This window comes from Cajanus cajan, chromosome 7, assembly GCF_000230855.2.
Source record: "Cajanus cajan strain Asha chromosome 7, NIPB_CcT2T_4, whole genome shotgun sequence".
NCBI classification, from domain to species: Eukaryota; Viridiplantae; Streptophyta; class Magnoliopsida; order Fabales; family Fabaceae; genus Cajanus; species Cajanus cajan.
Window position 1 is genome coordinate 16866121 of NC_138523.1, and position 19733 is coordinate 16885853.

At 34.2% G+C, this 19733-nt stretch overlaps 1 protein-coding gene across 8 annotated transcripts in view; it reads right to left on the bottom strand.

Annotated features, from left to right (window-relative positions):
* Nucleotides 1-19638, bottom strand: part of LOC109815891 (nucleobase-ascorbate transporter 6) — a 52498-nt gene extending 32860 nt beyond the window's left edge. Inside the window, exons 1-7 of one of the 8 annotated variants that reach the window (XM_083061238.1) lie at nucleotides 19406-19637; nucleotides 19245-19303; nucleotides 18929-19044; nucleotides 18629-18750; nucleotides 18152-18272; nucleotides 17877-17934; nucleotides 16643-16737 (exon numbers count right to left, since the gene is read on the bottom strand). In XM_083061238.1, coding sequence (XP_082917364.1) covers nucleotides 17880-17934; nucleotides 18152-18272; nucleotides 18629-18750; nucleotides 18929-19044; nucleotides 19245-19303; nucleotides 19406-19475 — 543 coding nt within the window. In that variant the 5' untranslated portion in view covers nucleotides 19476-19637 and the 3' untranslated portion in view covers nucleotides 16643-16737; nucleotides 17877-17879. Of the gene's footprint in view, nucleotides 1-16642; nucleotides 16738-16805; nucleotides 16896-17876; nucleotides 17935-18151; nucleotides 18337-18509; nucleotides 18751-18928; nucleotides 19045-19244; nucleotides 19304-19405 lie in introns of those variants that run through there. The other 7 variants (XM_083061239.1, XM_083061237.1, XR_014428284.1 and 4 more) reach the window with 7 other exon arrangements.
* Between the last annotated feature and the right edge of the window lie 95 nt (nucleotides 19639-19733).

Here is a 19733-nt window from a genome sequence, read left to right on the forward strand (position 1 = left end):
AGATCCCCAAAACTAGTACAAAGTGGGTTACTTGACCTTAGTGAAAGGGTTGCTAGATCCCCAAAACTAGTACAAAGTGGGTTACCTGACCTTAGTGAAAGGGTTGCTAGATCCCCAAAACTAGAACAAAGTGGGTTACCTGACCTTAGAGGAGGCCGGTTGAAGCCTTAAAATATCAGTCCAGCTTGGAAAGGCTGAGCTACGAAACTACTTCAACAACAAAGTGGGTTACCTGACCATAGAGGAGGCCGGCTGAAGCCTTAAAATATCAGTCTAGCTTGGAGGGGCTGAGCTACGAAACTACTTCAACAACAAAGTGGGTTAGCTGACCTTAGAGGAGGCCGGCTGAAGCCTTAAAATATCAGTCCAGCTTGGAGAGACTGAGCTATGAAACTACTTCAACAACAAAGTGGGTTACCTGACCTTAGTGAAAGGGTTGCTAGATCCCCAAAACTAGTACAAGGTGAGTTACCTGACCTTAGTGAAAGGGTTGCTAGATCCCCAAAACTAGTACAAAGCGGGTTACCTGACCTTAGTGAAAGGGTTGCTAGATCCCCAAAACTAGTACAAAGTGGGTTACCTGACCTCAGTGAAAGGGTTGCTAGATCCCCAAAACTAGTACAAGATTGAAGAGGGTTACCTAACCTCAGAGTGAAAGAAGCTATAAATGAAGGAACACATTATCACAAGGGAAACAACACAGAAGCACCAAAGAGACGAGGAGAAGACCCGGATGGAATGTCTACGTCTTTTCTTGCCTTTGGAAAAGCAACACATTACTATTCCAAAGGACAAGTAAAGAGGGGCAGCTGTAGACATCCAATTTCGTCCGGGGGCATACAAACAAGGGAATGGACCTTTGTTATGAAGGGAAGGAGCTCCTGAAGCATGCAAACAACAAGATAGGACTTTAGAAGGACCAAAAGCCCAAATAAGTTAATTTTAGAAGACCGGAACGGGCTGTTCCAAAACTGGAACAAGCCGTTCCCAATTTGGAACGGGCCGTTCCAACTTCCTAAAAGGGCCAATAACCCTAATTTGGAACGGGCCGTTCCAAGATTGGAACGGGCCATTCCAAACTCTTCAAAAGAGGGCTAAAGCTTTAACTAGAACGGGTCGTTCCTAAAATGGAACGGGCCGTTCCAAGTTATAAAAAGAGCCTAAAGATCCTTGTTTGGAACACCCGTTTCAGTATACCAAATGATGTGTTAATCTTATCTCTGGAACGGGCCGTTCCAGTTACAAAATTTACACGTAACGGCCATATCCAGAACGAGCCGTTCCGATTTTGGAACGGGCCGTTCTGGACCCTTTCTGAAATCTATAAATAGACAGCTTGGGCTCATTTCTCGGGACTCCAAAATTTCGTTCAGACCCCTTAGAGCACGAAATTTCTCTCTTTTTTTTTCTCTCTCTCTTTTGTATTTCTTGAGATTTTGTGAGACATTGTAGTGTGAAAGGTTTCCACATAACACCTAAAATCTTCCTGTTTTGAAGATTCAATAGAGCTCATTCAAGAGGTATTTCAATTAAACTCTTTATCTTTTTTATTTCTTAAATATAATAAATATTGTTATAATAAAAATAATCATGTAGACATTTTAGGGTTAATTGTATAATTTAAATTTCAAGCATGTAAATAATTATTAATAAAAGGGGATTTAATATTTCTATTATTATCATTTATAATGCTAACTTCATCATAAGGTACCTATTAAGGGCGTTGTAGGGGTGCTTAATACTTTCCCTACACGTAACCAGCCCCCGAACCCAATTCTGGTTATCAAGGCCATTATTGGATTTTTAAAAAACCTTTTCTTTTTCCAATGTTTTTGAGTAAAATATTGGTGGCGACTTCATGAACCTATTTTCAAAACCATTAATTAAGGATTAGTCTGGTTTCCGGGCATTCCTTAATTGATGAGACTTTTAAAAGGATGTTTAAACCATTAGTCGCGAGATCGAAAATTTTCGGGTTGCGACAAGCACCTCCAGTGGGGGGTGCTTATCGTGTTGCTTAAAAATAAGAACCGGTGCTTACAAGAAACTCCCAATGGAGTCATCCTACGTGGCAAGAGGAGATCTAAATTTTTTTGCAGAGTTGCTTGTGGAAGCAACGGATCTTAACACTATGAATTGTAAAAATGAAGGCTTTTGATTAGTTCTTCCATAAAGAAAAGATTCAGCAAAATAAAAAAAACCTCTTCTTCTCCGCGATCCGACCAGCGATGAAGCGGTCTGACCAGGCACACGGTGCGTGGACCTTTGATCTGACGCACGTAAACCTCCGCGCCACGCGTTCTCCTCCACCGCTCGCGCGAAGGTCTAGGTCAAGCAACCTCCAGCCAGCCACTCAGATGCGTACACGGCTCCACCCCGATCAGACCCCCTTGGTGCATGCGGCAACGTCGACCAGACTCCCTCTAGTGCGCGCACCTGTCCGCCTGACCAGACCCCCTCCGCAAAAACCTCCGGTCGACGAAATCTCAGCCATCTCCAAGGTCTCTCATGGTGGAATTTTTGAGAGAAAGAGAGAGTGAAGAAAAAGAGAGAGTGAAGAGAAAGAGAAAGAGACGTGAGATGTGAGAGTATAGAGAAAGAGAAAGAGACGTGAGAGATGTGAGAAAAGTGAAAGTTGAATGAAAAAAAAATATTTTCATTTATGCTTATATTTATTTTCATTTTTGATTATATTTAATTTTGTTGTTATTTTTTATATTTCTTTTTTATTATGTAATTTCTTTTTATTATTATAATTTTTTATTATATAATTTCTTTTGTTAGTTATTCATATTTATATATTATCCATAATAATTAATTTTATAAAAATTTATCATAAAGTGTAGTGTGAGGTGTCAAAAAGTGTAGTATGAGTTGTAAAAAAGTAGGGATGCTTGTAAGCAATTTTTATTGGAGCAAAAGCTGTAAAAATATAATATGAGTTGCTTATGAGTGACGTGGCACAGTAGGACCCATTTAAAGTGGTTGAGAGTTGCTTATAAGCAACTCCCATTATAGATGTTCTAATTGTCTATAATCTAGCAATAAAAAAAAATTTTAAAAAAGCAACATCTTTCTAAAAATTAGTAGGACGACATATAGTGTCCAAAAATAAGGTGTCAAATTTGAAAAATAAAATATTTAGACAAAAAAAGTGTTTTGTTGTGACATCTTTTCTACTTATTGTCACAACATTGGAAGAATACACTTTTAGGGTAACCTCCATTTATATATTTTTTAAATTTAAATCCTAATCCTAATAAAGAAATAAAGCCTATTAGCATATATTCATTTTTAACGTCAATGACACATTGTATGTATTGTTACTTTAAGTATATTTGAGTAGTATATCTACCATCATTATGTTGAATTTGCAATTAAACGATTCAACAATTTCATAGCATTTTATAAATACCATGGTTATGTAGCATGCTCATAGATATTTTCACTCTCTTGAGATTATCAAATAGTAATATGCATCCTATAAGAACTCAATTTTTTAATTTATATATTAATAATATTTAGTAAATATATTTATTTTGATAATTTTGATTAAATAATAAATGTTTTGAAATTAATGAGCTAAAAAATTAAAATAAAATGTTGATTTTAGTTAAATAATAATGTAATAAGTTGATGTGTTTTCTTTAAAAAACAAGGGTTGGGCTTTGGACTTCTTGAGCCCAAACTATCTCTAGAGTAGTTAGGGTTTTATGACCTAATTTCTTCATATAGCATACATGTTTGCCTTTTCCTCTTAGAAACATGTGTCATTAGAGCTGCAAGTAGAGGATCAAGATGTTTGAGAAGAAGATCGTTGTTGCACAATTGTCGTTGTGAAAATTGGTGTGAGATTTTTGTATGGTCCATCATAATCCCATGAGATCAAAGTACCTTGTAAATCGTTTTGAATCCACATTTAAAAACATTCTGTTTGCAAGTTGCTACTTATTATTTGTAAATTGTAGACACGATCTATAAGAGAAGAGATTGACTAATGGAATTGTGAAGACTTTTCAAGTTAGAATTATTTCACATAGTATATGAAAAGAATATTAATTGTTTTGGAGTAATCTCATGCTCGTAAGAAATGGAAAAACAAAAGAGCCATTTTTTGTTAATAATTTTACTTGATGTTAAGGGGTCACATGGTGAGTGTTTTCTAAGATCAAATAGAACATACTAATTTAGTTTTATCATGTTAAATCTTTATTGGAGGAAAAATAAAGCATATACGTGAAATTGAACTAGGAATAGTATTTCATTATGTCCGACTAAGAAAAGTTTCAAAGTAGAATAGGAATTATCTTGTACATGTGATTCTCAAGATAAATGCGAAGGTTAAAGGTATACAATAATTCATTTTTGTTTCAGTAAATTTATTTGATTACTTTTAAATTGTCAATGAGTCTTTGTTGAGTATATAAGTCGCTGGTAGTAACACAATGTTTAGTGGTGCAATTTTTAGATGAGTCCCTTATATGTATGAAAAACCAAGATTAATCTTAGGTGTGACTGTAACATATCCACATTTTAGGAAGACTCTAATCCTTTTATTGCTCCAATTATTTGTTTTTAGTCCTCTTTGAAGATTTTTATTAAGTACTTTCTTTACTCTATCTAATTGTTGAATGTTGGTGTTGGTAGTGGCATCCGTGGATTGGCTTTGGGTCATAAGAAACATAAAAGTTGTTTCTACTTAGGCACACTGTGAAGAACTCATCCAAAATATTTACAAAGTGCTTTAGATCCTATGAATGGACTTGTGTGCATTCAGGAATTATCAAGTACTTGGGATTGATATGTTATTGCTACTTGTCTAGAGGAATTCAATTGATTTTGTTGCATATTTTTTCCTGATGATTTACTTTGTGCTAACCATATTTCAACCAAGTATAATCTACTCAATAGAGGTGGAGTAAGTGAAGGTTAATTTTGTTAGTTTTGTTTCATGAGATAGATACAATAAGAAATTTATGACTCATTGGAAAATAGCTTTCTAATTAAGGATTGCAACAAATTTTATAACATAGGTATATAGTGAACCCCTTAAACCTTAACTATTTTTTGTTTATGCTCCATGTGCATGTATTATGGTAAACTTAAAAAAATCCCTTGTTGCTCTTCTTGTAGATAAATTATTTTCCATCTTTGTGAATGAAGGGACTTTAACATTTCTTGTTTCAAGATTATACCTCATTATAAGAAGGCTTTCTAATTTGGATGTGTTGTGTCACATATGTTTCTTAACTTTCTGAGATGTCCTTTTACATTTATTCTTATGGAATGTTATCATACCCTCTCATGAGCATGTTTCAATATCTTTATTTTCTTATAGACCAAATTTGAGTTTCTTTCTCAAACCTTCAAGTTTCATGCTCTAAGGGTGTGTGTGAAAGCCATGATTTTACTTTGATTAGTTCCTACATCCATCCATAGACCTTCATACAACTAATAAAGAAAAGACATAACAAAGTGAAATTGCCTTAGTTTTCTTTTTAATGGACATTTATTTTGGAACTAATATGTTCCATGTGCTCATAATGTAAAAGAATTGATGATGCATAACGATGATGACTTCATTAATTACTTCTTGTTGACAAAATATATGCAGATAATGACATTGAGGATGCCTATCCCTTGTCATGGTTATGCCAAAAAAAAATGAAAAATTAGGTACATTTTATCATTATGTATATGGGTGGAGTGTGATGATCAAAATTGGAGAATATAGACCTTACCTAAAATGCATGAATCATACTCTTATACAAATCTTTTTACTTTACCCCCAATAAAATCGAGTGCATCTTCCAATTCTCTTAACTTCTCACTTTCTCAATATAATACTTAGTCATCTCTTTTTCCCTTTAACCCTTAGTTTATTCTTTCATTACATTTAATTTTCTAGTATAATCTAATTATTACAAGACGGGAATTTTTTCTTCTTCAATTAATTACCTATTAAAACATTACTAGTAGTAGTATTGATACTAGTAGGTAGGCACATTACCTTTATTTATGTATTTCTTTAATTTTGTGATCATGCTTTGTTGTAGTTAACTTTTTGACATAGTATAAGTTTTAGTTAAATATTATTTTATTTGTATAATTTTTTTATTTTATAGCCTAAAAATGAATTGGTCCAAAGGTATGAGAACACTCATAATAATTGTTGATCCAAATTCATTTTTGTCTTTTGTCTTTAATGTTTATTCTTTTTTTCTCCTCCAAGTTCATTGCTAATTCATCTAATTTTAAGTTTCACCGTTACAAGCTCACATAAGATGCAACTAGGTTTTGAAAGAGAATTTTATTTGGATTTTTGGTATTGAGTAAATCATATGCATGTGATGAATGTGAAGTTATTCAATCAAGATCAATAGGTAAACAACTTATAAATGGTCAAATAAACAATTTGATTAGATTATAATTGGTATGGATAATTAACAACATTTTGGGATAGAGTTTATGCATTACATGTACTATTTGAAATTTTAATAAGTATTTATTTTAGAAATACTTAACAAAATTTGATTACAAGGTTACAATCAAACTCAAACAAAACTAGATAGGCTATACTTATGTGCTTATTTATATTTCAATATTCAATCTATCTATATTTGTATCCATACTCGACATGATTAAAAGGAATATTTAATCCAAAGTTAACGTGCCTATATTTATTCATGTACTTGCTTTAAAAATTAATTCACATTTGACAACTTCTATATTTTAGTTTTAATATAGAAGTTTATGATAAAAATATAAAAAGTTATAACTTTCTTTGAGATATAGTTTATATTTAATGATTATGAATAAAAATATTATGTTTACTATTATTTATTTAACTCACTAGTACCTTTTGTGCTGTTGTGGTAGATGTTCATTGGAGCTTTTGTACCTTAAATTTATTACAATCCCTCTCTATATAAAAAAAAATAGATGTTGCAAATGGGAAATGGAAAAAAAGTAGAAAAAGGTCTACAAATTAGGCATTCTCACAAACAGGTGTCTGGGAAGAGGAGCACTTGTATATTTTGGGAAGACAACGACAACAAATTCCCCAAAAACAAATTTGGTCATGAATAAGTTCCACCTTCCTTTCAATCAAATCCATCTATGAGGTCGGGAATGCATATGTACGACTTATTCTAGATAAAAGGAAGAAAAAGAAAGAAGGTATGAGTGCTTCAAAGGGTGGCCTTTGCCAGTTACAAGATGAAGAAGTTATCAATGACACACCCACTATCATTGATTTCACACAAGGGTGTGGTAGCATCGCTGATACTCCCCCACTAGTTCCCCAGGTGATGGAAGAGCATGGGCTAAAGGCCCAACCACTAGAGCTATGGCCAGGAGATTACTTGAAGACTTGACTGCTTCAGAGCTTAGTGGGCCTAGGGTGCTTCTCACTTGGACCTTACTTGAATAAACACCATGTTTTATTGCATTTTCTTAGCATAGGAAGTTACTTTGATTGTTGGTCTTGTATTTTGACCATTGATTAGGGTTTATGTTTTTGGGCTTGTATTTGGGCTTCTTAGGCTTTGGGCTTTTGATACCCAATATTAGGCTCATTCTTCTTCTTGTAATTTTTCCTATTCATTGTATTTCTTTGACCAATGTATTTCGGTCATTAGATTAGGTTTATATGAAGTATACATTAATAGGTGCATTAGGATTCATTTTTATGTCATTTAGAAGTAATTTGATTTGAATTTGAGTCACATGGATTGCATGGTGAGGATCCGGCCATGTGAGCTCTAAATTCACATCAAATAACTTCCAAATGACATTAGGATGAAGGTGCCATCCGGATTAGTCACATGGTTGGCTAAAGTTTGAATTTCAAATTCAAATTTGAAATTCAAACTTGGCGCCAACTATGCTTACTCGGATTGGCGCCAATTTGCCTTAGTCTCCCACCTATAAATGTATTTCCCATGCCTTGTACTAGCACTTTTGAATATATTGAATTTCTGATTGAATCTTCAGCAATTCTTCAAGAGTCACCGAGTTTAGAGAGAGAGCAAGAGAGAGCCTTCAAACACCATAGGAATTTCCTAATTCCTTCTCTTTGAAGTGAGCAATCCTTTGCTCTTTAAGCTTGGATGCTTCCATCCAAGGCTTTTCCTCATTCCATCCGTGTTTCTTCATCCTTCTTTGGTTCATCACTTCGGTTTCAATTTCCTTGAAGAAGATCCGAGCTTAAGGAGAAGCTAAGGAGAGGTTCAACCATCACTTCTCTCACCTTCTCCATCAATTTTGGTATCAAGAGCAAGGTCTTCAAGGAGATAAGTGTTCTATCATTTTGTGTGTCCGTGTCTTGTGTTCTTGTGTTCTTCTTGTCCTATTTGAGTTTCTTTTTGGATCTACTTGATTTGAATCAACTTGTGTTCCATAGATCCATTGCTTGATTGTTTTTGAATTTCTTCCACAATCAACATGTTTTAGGACCTTTTTGCTTGTGCTTAATTTTGATTTTCTTTGAGTCTCTCCATTCTTGTATGTGTCCGTGATTGGACCTCATGCATTTGCATTAGATTTTGGTTTTGAATCTATTTTGTATTAGAGTTTGTGTTTAGTCATTATGTGTTACAAAATTCCTTGAATAGCATGTTGACCTAATTTTTCTTTGAGTGCATTGTTCATATTTTGGGTCTCGGTTTGCTTTCATTTTTGCGTACCTATATGTGCTTTTTATTTTGCCTTATTGAGTTCATAATTTTCTATTAGTTCTAGCAAATTTCTTTAGAGTTAGGTTTCCATTGTGTACTTAAGTTTTCAAATCACTTTCTATTAAATTTCTTTAAAAAAAAATTGTGTTACTCAAAATCTCAAGTGTTTAATCCTACTTCTAGTGCACTAATTCTTGTGGATTCAAATTTAAAAAAAAGAGAGTAAAGAGGCTGAAAACAGAGGAAAATACAGAGCCTAATGTTCAAAAGTTCAAAAGAAAAGTGTACAAAAAGAATCCAACACAAAACCTAAAAACTAGTGCACTAGTTTCATCATTTTTCACTTGATTTTTGACTAACTTGTAGTCTCGGTTTCTATAGCTTGGAATCTTAAAAAAATTGAAAACAAAAGGCAAATACCTTCTCTGGAATCTTATCTTGAATTTGGAAAAGGAAAGAATAAAAAAAATATAGATAAAGCAATTTAAAGAGAAAAAGCCGAGAGGTGTACAACTACAAAATTCACTTGATTCCTTAGCTTGTTTGGACTACTATTTGGTGTGTTCTTATCCAATTGCTTCTAAATTTTGTGTGTGTTGTTAATCTACTCTAGTACCTATCTAGGAACCTTCCTAACTGAGTGCTAGCCTTCTTTGGAGTCTTAATTTTCAGTTTTATTTGTTGAACCTCTTTGAGTCTTGTCATATACACATATTACTCTTCACTTTTGGTATAAGCTTTTCAAATTGTGCTTTTATTGCTTGTCTTGTTTTCTTTCATTAAACTTTCTATGCTGGAAGTGGCCTCAAATCCTTGCTTAAGGATCAAGCATTGACTCAACAAAGAGTAGGAAAAGTTTTGGACACTAAGACTACAAAATTTGACCTAATTTAGTGACCAAACTCTTCCTAAACTTCCTTCACTTGAGTGACCATTCCTTTCACCTTGTGAGCAGCCTTCTTTAACTATTTTTGTTGTGTTCATTGTGCAGGTCCAGGAGCAACCTAAATCAAGGGTTAGTGGTGGATTAAAACACTTGAACAAGTGTTAGAAAAATTGGACAACAAATCCGTCACTAATTGGTCACTAAAGCCGCCATTTATTGCTTTCTAGGCTAGTTTAAATTTTTTGCAATCTCTCTTGTATTTTAAACCAATTTGTAAAGCTTGGAGGGAGTATTAAGAAGCTGGTCAGGTATATCTAACTCTTTGGTAGCCTACTCACATGTAGTACTAGTGGAAGTGGCTTGGAAATTTCATATGTTTCAAGCTTCCACTTAGGGCAAACCGACTAGTTGCTTATCCTTGCTTCCTTTAAGTTAATTGTCCTTAATTGTGTTTACTTTGCTGCCATGAGACGTCTAGTATTGTGTAGCTTTTAATTGTTCACGTTTAGATAAGTTTCAAAAACAAATTTGTGAAAAGCATACAAAAATTTTTGTGAAAAGTTTTTGAGAATTGAAAGTACCACAAAGGAGTTTAGTGATTTCCACTTGAACCCAAAGTGAGGGAATCAAGGGTTGATCTCCCTTACTTTCATGGTAAAGAGGATGTAGATGCCTACTTGGATTGGGAGATGAAAGTGGAGCAAATCTTCACTTGTCATAAAGTAGGTGAGGAGAGAAAAGTTTCCCTAGCCACCCTAGCTTTACAAGGACAAGCTATGTATTGGTGGACATCCTTGGAGAGAGAGAGAAGACTTCACAATGACCCTCCTATTACTTATTGGAATGAGTTGAGGAGTGCTATGAGAAGAAGGCACATACCTTCTTATTATAGTAGGGAGCTTATGGATAAGTTCCAAAGACTCCAACAAAAAAACATGAGTGTGGAGGAGTATAGACAGAAAATGGAGTTGTATCTCATGAGGGCTGGGATTAGGGAAGAAGAAAGATTGACCATTGCTAGATTTTTGAGTGGTCTAAATTTTGATATTAGAGATAGAGTTGAGTTACTCCCTTATAGGGACCTTGATGATTTGGTCCAACTTTGTATAAGGGTGGAACAACAAAATTTAAGAAAAAGTTCTTTCAAAGGCAAAACTCAATCTAGCTCTTATATCAAGAAAGACTACAAGAGGGAGGGTCAATATGATTCCTCTAAGAAATTTAGCAAGGGTCAAGAAAAAGAAAAAGAAAATGAAAAAGAGAAAAATAAAAATGTTGTCACTTCTAGTAGTAAGACTAGTGACATCAAATGCTTTAAATGTCTTGGGAGAGGCCACATAGCTTCTCAATGCCCCACTAAAAAGGTGATGATTTTGAAAGGGCAAGACATTTATAGTAGTGTTGATGAATCTAGTTCTACCACTTCAAGTGATAATGAATCAAGTGAGGAAGACCATCCAATTGAAAGTGCATATCCTTATGATGGTCAACTTCTTATGATTAGAAGGCTTCTAGGAAGCCAACCTCATGAGTCTCACCTTTCACAAAGAGAGAATATTTTTCATACAAGGTGTAAAGTTTTTGATAATGCTTGTTCTCTCATTGTGGATAGTGGGTCTTGTTGCAATTGTTGTAGTACAAGGTTGGTGGAGAAGCTTGATCTTACTCCTATTCCCCATCCGAAACCATATCAACTTCATTGGATTAATGAAGATGGGGATATCAATGTAGATAAAAAAAGTGAAAGTCAAGTTCTCTATTGGTAACTATGAAGATCAAGTGGTTTGTGACATAGTTCCAATGGAAGCTTGCCATATTTTGTTGGGAAGGCCATGGCAATTTGACAAGAAAACCATGCATAATGGCCTTACCAATGAAATTACTTTCTCCCATAAAGAAAAGAAGTTTGTACTTCATCCTTTGTCTCCTTCACAAGTGATAAAGGATCAAGTACAAATGAAAATGAAAAGAGAAGAAGAAAAAAAGCTTGATAAAAAAAAAGCATAAATCATCAAAGAAGAAGAAGGAAGAGAAACCTCTTCCTATAGAAGGAATTCAACAAGAAACTTTAAAACAAACCCTATTTGTTGAAAAGTCTTCTTACTTTCTTCTTTGTAGAGGTATGCTTAATTGTCATAATTTAAGTATTGAGCCTAGTTCTCTACCTCTTGAAGTTTCTCAATTAATAAAAGAATTTGATGATATATTCCCTAGTGATGGTCCAAAGGGCCTTCCTCCTTTTAGGGGTATAGAACATCAAATTGATTTTGTGCCTGGGGCTAGTCTACCCAATAGACCAGCCTATAGGACAAATCCCCAAGAAACTAAGGAGATAGAGAACCAAGTTCAAGAATTATTGGATAAGGGGTGGGAGCAAAAGAGTTTGAGTCCCTGTGCTGTGACTGTATTGTTAGTGCCCAAGAAATATGGAAAATGGAGAATGTGTTGTGATTGTAGGGCCATTAACAATATCACAATCAAGTACAGGCACCCAATCCCTAGACTTGATGATATGCTTGATGAATTACATGGTGCTACTATATTTTCGAAAATTGATCTTCAGAGTGGTTATCACCAAATAAGAATTAAAGAAGGTGATGAGTGGAAAACTGTTTTTAAGAACAAATTTGGATTGTATGAATGGCTAGTTATGCCTTTTGGTTTAACTAATGCACCAAGTACATTCATGAGGCTTATGAATCATGTCTTGAGAGAGTGTATAGGGAAATTTGTTGTTGTTTATTTTGATGACATATTAATCTATAGTAGGTCTCAAGATGATCACTTAGGACATCTTAGACAAGTTTTGATGATCCTCAGAGAAAACCACTTATTTGCAAATATTGTAAAATGTACTTTTTGTGTGGATCATGTGGTTTTCCTAGGGTTCATTTTAAGCAAAGATGGGGTTCGTGTGGACCCCGAGAAAATCAAAGCCATTCAAGAGTGGCCAAAGCCTAAAAATGTTAGTGAAGTTAGGAGTTTTCATGGACTTGCAAGTTTTTATAGAAGATTTGTTCCTAACTTCTCTAGCATTGCTTCACCATTGAATGAGCTTGTCAAAAAAGATGTGTTATTTAAATGGACTTCAAAGCATGACCAAGCATTTCAACTTCTTAAGGACCAACTTACAAATGCACCCATACTAGCTTTGCCAAATTTTGAAAAGACTTTTGAGCTAGAATGTGATGCATCTGGAGTTGGCATAGGGGCTGTGTTATTGCAAGGAGGACACCCCATTGCATATTTTAGTGAAAAACTAAAAAGTGCCTCCCTCAATTACCCCACCTATGACAAAGAGTTATATGCCTTGGTTAGGGCTTTACAAACTTGGGAACACTACTTAGTGTCCAAAGAGTTTGTCATCCATAGTGACCATGAGTCACTTAAATATTTAAGAGGTCAAGATAAGTTAAATAAGAGGCATGCCAAATGGTTAGAGTTCCTTGAACAATTTTAATATATTATTAAATTCAAGAAAGGAAAATCAAATATTGTAGCTGATGCTTTATCTAGAAGGCATACTTTGTTTATGTCTCTAGGTACTCAAATTCTTGGATTTGATAATATTAGGGAGTTGTATGAGGAAGATCTTGATTTTGGTGATAATTATAAAAAATGCCAACAAAAAGCTTTTGATGGTTTCTATATGGCTGAGGGGTATTTGTACAAAGAATGAAGGTTATGTATACCCCAAGGATCCATTAGGAAACTATTAATTAAAGAGAGTCATGAAGGTGGGCTTATGGGGCACTTTGGTGTTGATAAAACCCTTAGTTTGCTAAAAGAAAAATTTTATTGGCCCCATATGCGAAAGGATGTCCAAAGGCATTGTTTTAGATGTTTGGCTTGTTTACAAGCCAAGTCTAAAGTAATGCCTCATGGTACATACACACCTTTACCTGTTGCTTCTTCCCCTTGGGTAGATATTAGCATGGATTTTGTGCTAGGTTTACCTAGAACCCAAAGGGGAATGGATTCTATCTTTGTGGTTGTGGACTGTTTCAGTAAAATGGCTCATTTCATTCCATGCCACAAAGTAGATGATGCAAGCAACATTGCAAAACTCTTCTTTAGAGATGTGGTTAAACTCCATGGACTTCCTAGGACAATAGTTTCAGATAGAGATACTAAGTTCCTAAGCCACTTTTGGCGTGTCTTATGGTCAAGACTAGGAACTAAACTCCTCTTTTCAACTGCTTGTCATCCCCAAACAGATGGCTAAACTGAGGTAGTGAATAGATCTCTGTCTACTATGCTTAGGGCAGTCCTAAAGGGCAATCACAAATCTTGGGATGAGTATTTGCCTCACATTGAATTTGCCTACAATAGGGTAGTTCACAAAACTACCAATATTTCTCCTTTTGAAGTTGTGTATGGGTTTAATCCTTTGACTCCTTTAGACTTGATACCTCTTCCAAATGTTGAACATTTCATTCATAAGGAAGGGGCTTCAAGAGCTGAATTTGTTAAAAAAATTCATGAAAGGATTAAAACTCATATCCAACTCCAAAATGAGAAGTATGCTCAACAAGGAAGTAAAGGCAAGAAACCTATGATCTTCGAGGAAGGTGATTGGGTTTGGCTTCATTTAAGAAAAGAACGTTTTCTAAAACAGAGGAAGTCCAAACTCAGTCCTAGAGGAGATGGTCCCTTTCAGGTCTTACAGTGTATCAATGATAACGTTTATAGACTTGATTTACCCTCTGATTATGGAGTAAGCCCTACTTTTAATGTTAGTGATCTCAAACCTTTTGTAGGTGCTAGTGATGATGAGGAAGAGTCTTCAGATTCGAGGACGAATCCTTCTCAAGAGGGAGGGAATGATGGAAGAGCATGGGCTAAAGGACCAACCACTAGAGCTATGGCCAGGAGATTACTTGAAGACTTGACTGCTTCAGAGCTTAGTGGGCCTAATGGGCTTGGTGGGCCTAGGGTGCTTCTCACTTGGACCTTACTTGAATAAACACAATGTTTTATTGCATTTTCTTAGCATAGGAAGTTACTTTGATTGTTGGTCTTGTATTTTGACCATAGATTAGGGTTTATGTTTTTGGGCTTGTATTTGGGCTTCTTAGGCTTTGGGCTTTTGATACCCAATATTAGGCTCATTCTTCTTCTTGTAATTTTTCCTATTCATTGTATTTCTTTGACCAATGTATTTCGGTCATTAGATTAGGTTTATATGAAGTATACATTAATAGGTGCATTAGGATTCATTTTTATGTCATTTAGAAGTAATTTGATTTGAATTTGAGTCACATGGATTGCATGGTGAGGATCCGACCATGTGAGCTCTAAATTCACATCAAATAACTTCCAAATGACATTAGGATGAAGGTACCATCCGGATTAGTCACATGGTTGGCTAAAGTTTGAATTTCAAATTCAAATTTGAAATTCAAACTTGGCGCCAACTATGCTTACTCGGATTGGCGCCTATTTGCCTTAGTCTCCCACCTATAAACGTATTTCCCATGCCTTGTACTAGCACTTTTGAATATATTGAATTTCTGATTGAATCTTCAGCAATTCTTCAAGAGTCACCGAGTTTAGAGAGAGAGCAAGAGAGAGCCTTCAAACACCATAGGAATTCCCTAATTCCTTCTCTTTGAAGTGAGCAATCCTTTGCTCTTTAAGCTTGGATGCTTCCATCCAAGGCTTTGCCTCATTCCATCCATGTTTCTTCATCCTTCTTTGGTTCATCACTTCGGTTTCAATTTCCTTGAAGAAGATCCGAGCTTAAGGAGAAGCTAAGGAGAGGTTCAACCATCACTTCTCTCACCTTCTCCATCACCAGGCTTTTAAAAAAAGGTTATTTATTTAAAAAAGTTGGGCTTATGCTTATAAACATGTTAGGTCTAATAGGTTAGTCTATTTATCTATATGATATAATAAAAAATAATATAAATAATATTATTAAATATTATTAAATAAATAAATTTGTAATACAAAAAAAATTAAATTATCAATATTTTTGACATTTTCACTTCTCTTCAATATTTTACGTATCTGTTCATACGAAATAAAATAAAAAAGAAAATTGAAAATTTAGCAGCCACATATCTTCACCTACTTTTTTCCTTTATTTTCATGATTGGTTATTTATAGAGGCGTTAAAACGAGTCAAACTCGATAGGCCAACCTGGCTCACCACATGTCCAAGCCAAGCTAAGTTAAGAGAAAAAAAAACTTATCAATTGTTACTTAAATTCAACTCGACTCACTTAACTCGTGAGTTAAATGGGTTTGAACCTAACCTGAGTTAGCCCATTTAACTTATTAAAATTAAAATAAAAAAAAAACAAAAACAAATAAGTTACCACCTATCTTTGATCTCCCACTCACAATACCAATAGAGTCACTTAGAAAAGAGAGTTTCATTTTTAAAAATAGAAAGGTGAAAGTGAAAACGAAAGTTATGAAGTAGAAAAAGGAGAAACTAGAAACCCTATCACCTTCGCTTATCCCTATCCGTGCAACTTCCCAACTTCCCAACTTGTTTTTCCAAATGAACAAGATTTTGTATTAGAGGAAACCTAAGGGATGAAAGATATGAATCCATATAATGTAAGTTAAATTAATTTTTAATTATTTGTATTTGCATTTGTTAATTTATTATATGATATTTCATATTTGTTAATTTATTTTATTTTTACTATAATTTCATAATAGGAACACATCAACTATGTGAGCCAAAATGTTAATATTACTAGCAAGTTTGAGTTAATTCTTTATTTGACTGAAACACCACTTGAGCCAAAGTTTTTTCCCATGTTGGATGTTTTGAGCTATTAGAAGGACCGCTAAGAATCACTACTACAGGATGTATCATCTACATCAGTTCTGTGAGGTAATCTACATCGGTTCTAAAACCGATGTAAAATAAGGCGATGTAGAAATACATACACTTCTACATCGGTTTTGAAACCGATGTAGATTTGTGCAAAATCTACATCGATTTTGCTGATAACCAATATAGATTTGTGCTAAAATCTACATCGATTCTACTGACAACCGATGTAGATTGCATTTTTTTTTAAAAAAAAATTCATTTATTTTTTTGATTCTTTCTAATTACCTGTAATAAACAAATATATATATATATATATATATATATATATATATATAAAAGAGACAACACCATCTTCTATGGAATCTTTGCAAGCACACCTAATGCAATTTCAACAAAATAATACAGGAAGAGGTTAAAATTTTCATCAAAAGAGGTCAGTTTCAAATTCAACAAAACAATAGAATAAAAGGAAAATATTTCAACAGAGAAGGAGGTATATTAAACAAGCCTTAGTGCAGGTTTGGTCACATTACTACTGCAGGGAAAAAGTAACTCTATAAGTGCCAAATCTATGCTTTAAGTATCTTTAAGAATTGATATTGAAATAATTACAATATGTGAATGATAGAAAAGATAGAGAAAAGTTTATCATTTCAGCCTAAAGCCTATTTGGACAAAACTTCTTAAGAAACATATATAGAGGAAGAAAATAAGAAAACATAATTAAACTTCTATCGCATGTTAAAATTTACATACGCAAAAGTTAAAATTCATTTTTAAAGAAGTTTCTATATAGTAGTATATGCATCTATTAGTTAATTTTAATTTACGAGAGAAACTTAGTTCATTTTACTTTTTTATTTTATTTTATTATAAGTGTCTATTGGAAAAACAGGACTGAATATAAAATAATTTCTAGTGTTGGTGAAACTCGGCGTATCAATATTCGATGTGTTAAAAAGCAAAAGAGAGAATTACCAGTTAATTCAATAATTCATTGAGGCAATCAAACTCTAGATTTGCGACTTTGCAAATGATACAAGCAAACATGCAGACAATAGTTATATGCATTATTATGTTAATCAAATAATGTACTACGAAGGCATAGATTAAAATCAATTTGACATGACACTTCTCGACATGATTTATGTAATGAGAGATAAAAATCTAACGGTGGATTTCATGAAACTTTTATCTTAAATTATGTATTCCCTATTGTCGATTGTGAATCCAAAGGCTGCCTCTAACATCCATTGGAACGGCACAACCCAAAAAAGGGTTTTTGAAAAGAAGGTTTGTTAATCTCCTAATAGTAAATAAACTTGTCCATAGTTTTCAATTTATTTTAGAAAATGACTAATAACTACCTGGGTTATTTGCCTTAAATCAAATTGTTGCCTATCCACCATTTGGTTTAAAGTTTTAAACCCCAACATATTTACAAGAGAGTTTCAGCAAGATCAATTAATAATAGAACAAACCATTGATAATCAGAAATTTTATAGACTAACTTCACCTGTCAATCGACACCACAGCTCAGAACTGAAGGAGGCAATGGAGTTGCACTTGCATACCTTGAAACATCAATAAAAGCACTAGTTGATACATTTTATCAGCAAAAATACTTATGATTTAATCAAATTAAATTCATTTTTCCTTAGTGATTAAGATGATCTAATTAAATAACAAAACAAGTTTCAAGAATCATCAACCGTGTCCTCCAAAATTTACTGCTACATGAAGAAGAAGCTGTTACTAATTCTATCATTAGAAAAATCATAAGACCCTTACCAAGGTGCACTACTTATAATACCAACACGATCAATTCTGCAAGTATCCTGAGTTGTTTGTGGTACATTTTTATAAGCCCCTCCCACACTGAGAAGATGAGCATAAATCCACACAATTGTCACTGAGAATAAAACTGCAAATCGATAAACGATAGGCTTTTCTCCTTTCATCACGTGAGGAATGTACTGTGCAAAGAAATGTCACTACTTTATAATGCAACATTTAAATTGAAGAAAGTAAAGAAAAAGAAATTAAATTTATCATAATTTTGTCTTTGGTAGGTTAGGTACTTGGGGTTATTTTTAAAGATGTACGAAATGATGCAAGGCAATTTAACATCATGAGAATCATAGATCACCTATAAAAATACAAGTAAGATTACAATTTTTGGCAGCCCAATCTCCACACATTTTGCAAGCTAAAATTCAAAATACATGATCAAGAAAGTGTGAATCATAACAGTCATATAATTCGTACATGTAGGAAAGAAATAAGGACTAGTTCTTGTTGCAGATATCAATACCACAGGAAAGCCCAACTCATAAAGTCCAAAACCTGACAGAGCAACCAAGGGAACAGCAGAGAGAGGGCTCAAGAACCTGAAAAGATATAGTAAATTACTCACCAACATGATTTTAAGAGGCTGAAAGTCTAATTAACCAAGTTCTCAATTGTGCTTCAATAGGAAGAGAAAGCAAAAGTGATCCAGACTCAGCTGTTTGTGGCTGGCATAAACACATTTTTCCACATTCATTTCACAATTCACAGATAACTAACCATTGATAATAAGAAATTTTGACACCAGCCTTGGCAACACAAGGATTAACTAGCGGAACTACATCGAATTCATTAGGCACCGTTGTCCTCAGAGACACCTCAAACACCTTCACCAACTATTTTTTAACACTCGTTAGACAATCCAATTCCTATATATAGATAGATATATTTCATTTCAAACACAAACTAAAATCAGCGTGCACAACACCACAACCACAAGTAAATGGAAATCGACAATTGCAAATTAAAATCAATGAAATGATGATTAATTGATTAATTAATTTTTAATTTGGAAATGGAAGCTCGGTGAACTCACAATATACGCCATGGAATTGGACTGTGGTTGCGGCTGTTGAATTGAAACGTTCAGAGAAACTGTTTACACAACAACAACATTGGAAACAAAACTACGTCGGGTTAGTGAATTGCGTAAAAAATGAAAAGAGAAAAAGAGAGGCGCGTTGAGAGAAGACGAACCTGAAGCAGAGAAGAAAGAGTTTGCTGAAATGGGAGCGCACGATAACGACGCAACTATGGGAGTCATCATCTAGTGAAATGGCTTCAACCTCAACCTCAATCTCCTTGAGAACCCTACCTTGTGGCACCTCCACCATCGCCTCCCTCAACCTCGGAGCGCCCCACCCCCGTCGAAGAGGATGTGACACCCTTACTACCCCAACACATACATTATAATAATCTAATTAAATTAAGAAGAATACATTTTTAAAGTTGGTAAAAGGGTTCACATGAGAAACTTTAAAAATCGTTCTCCAATAATCACAATATTAAAGATTACAAATTATTT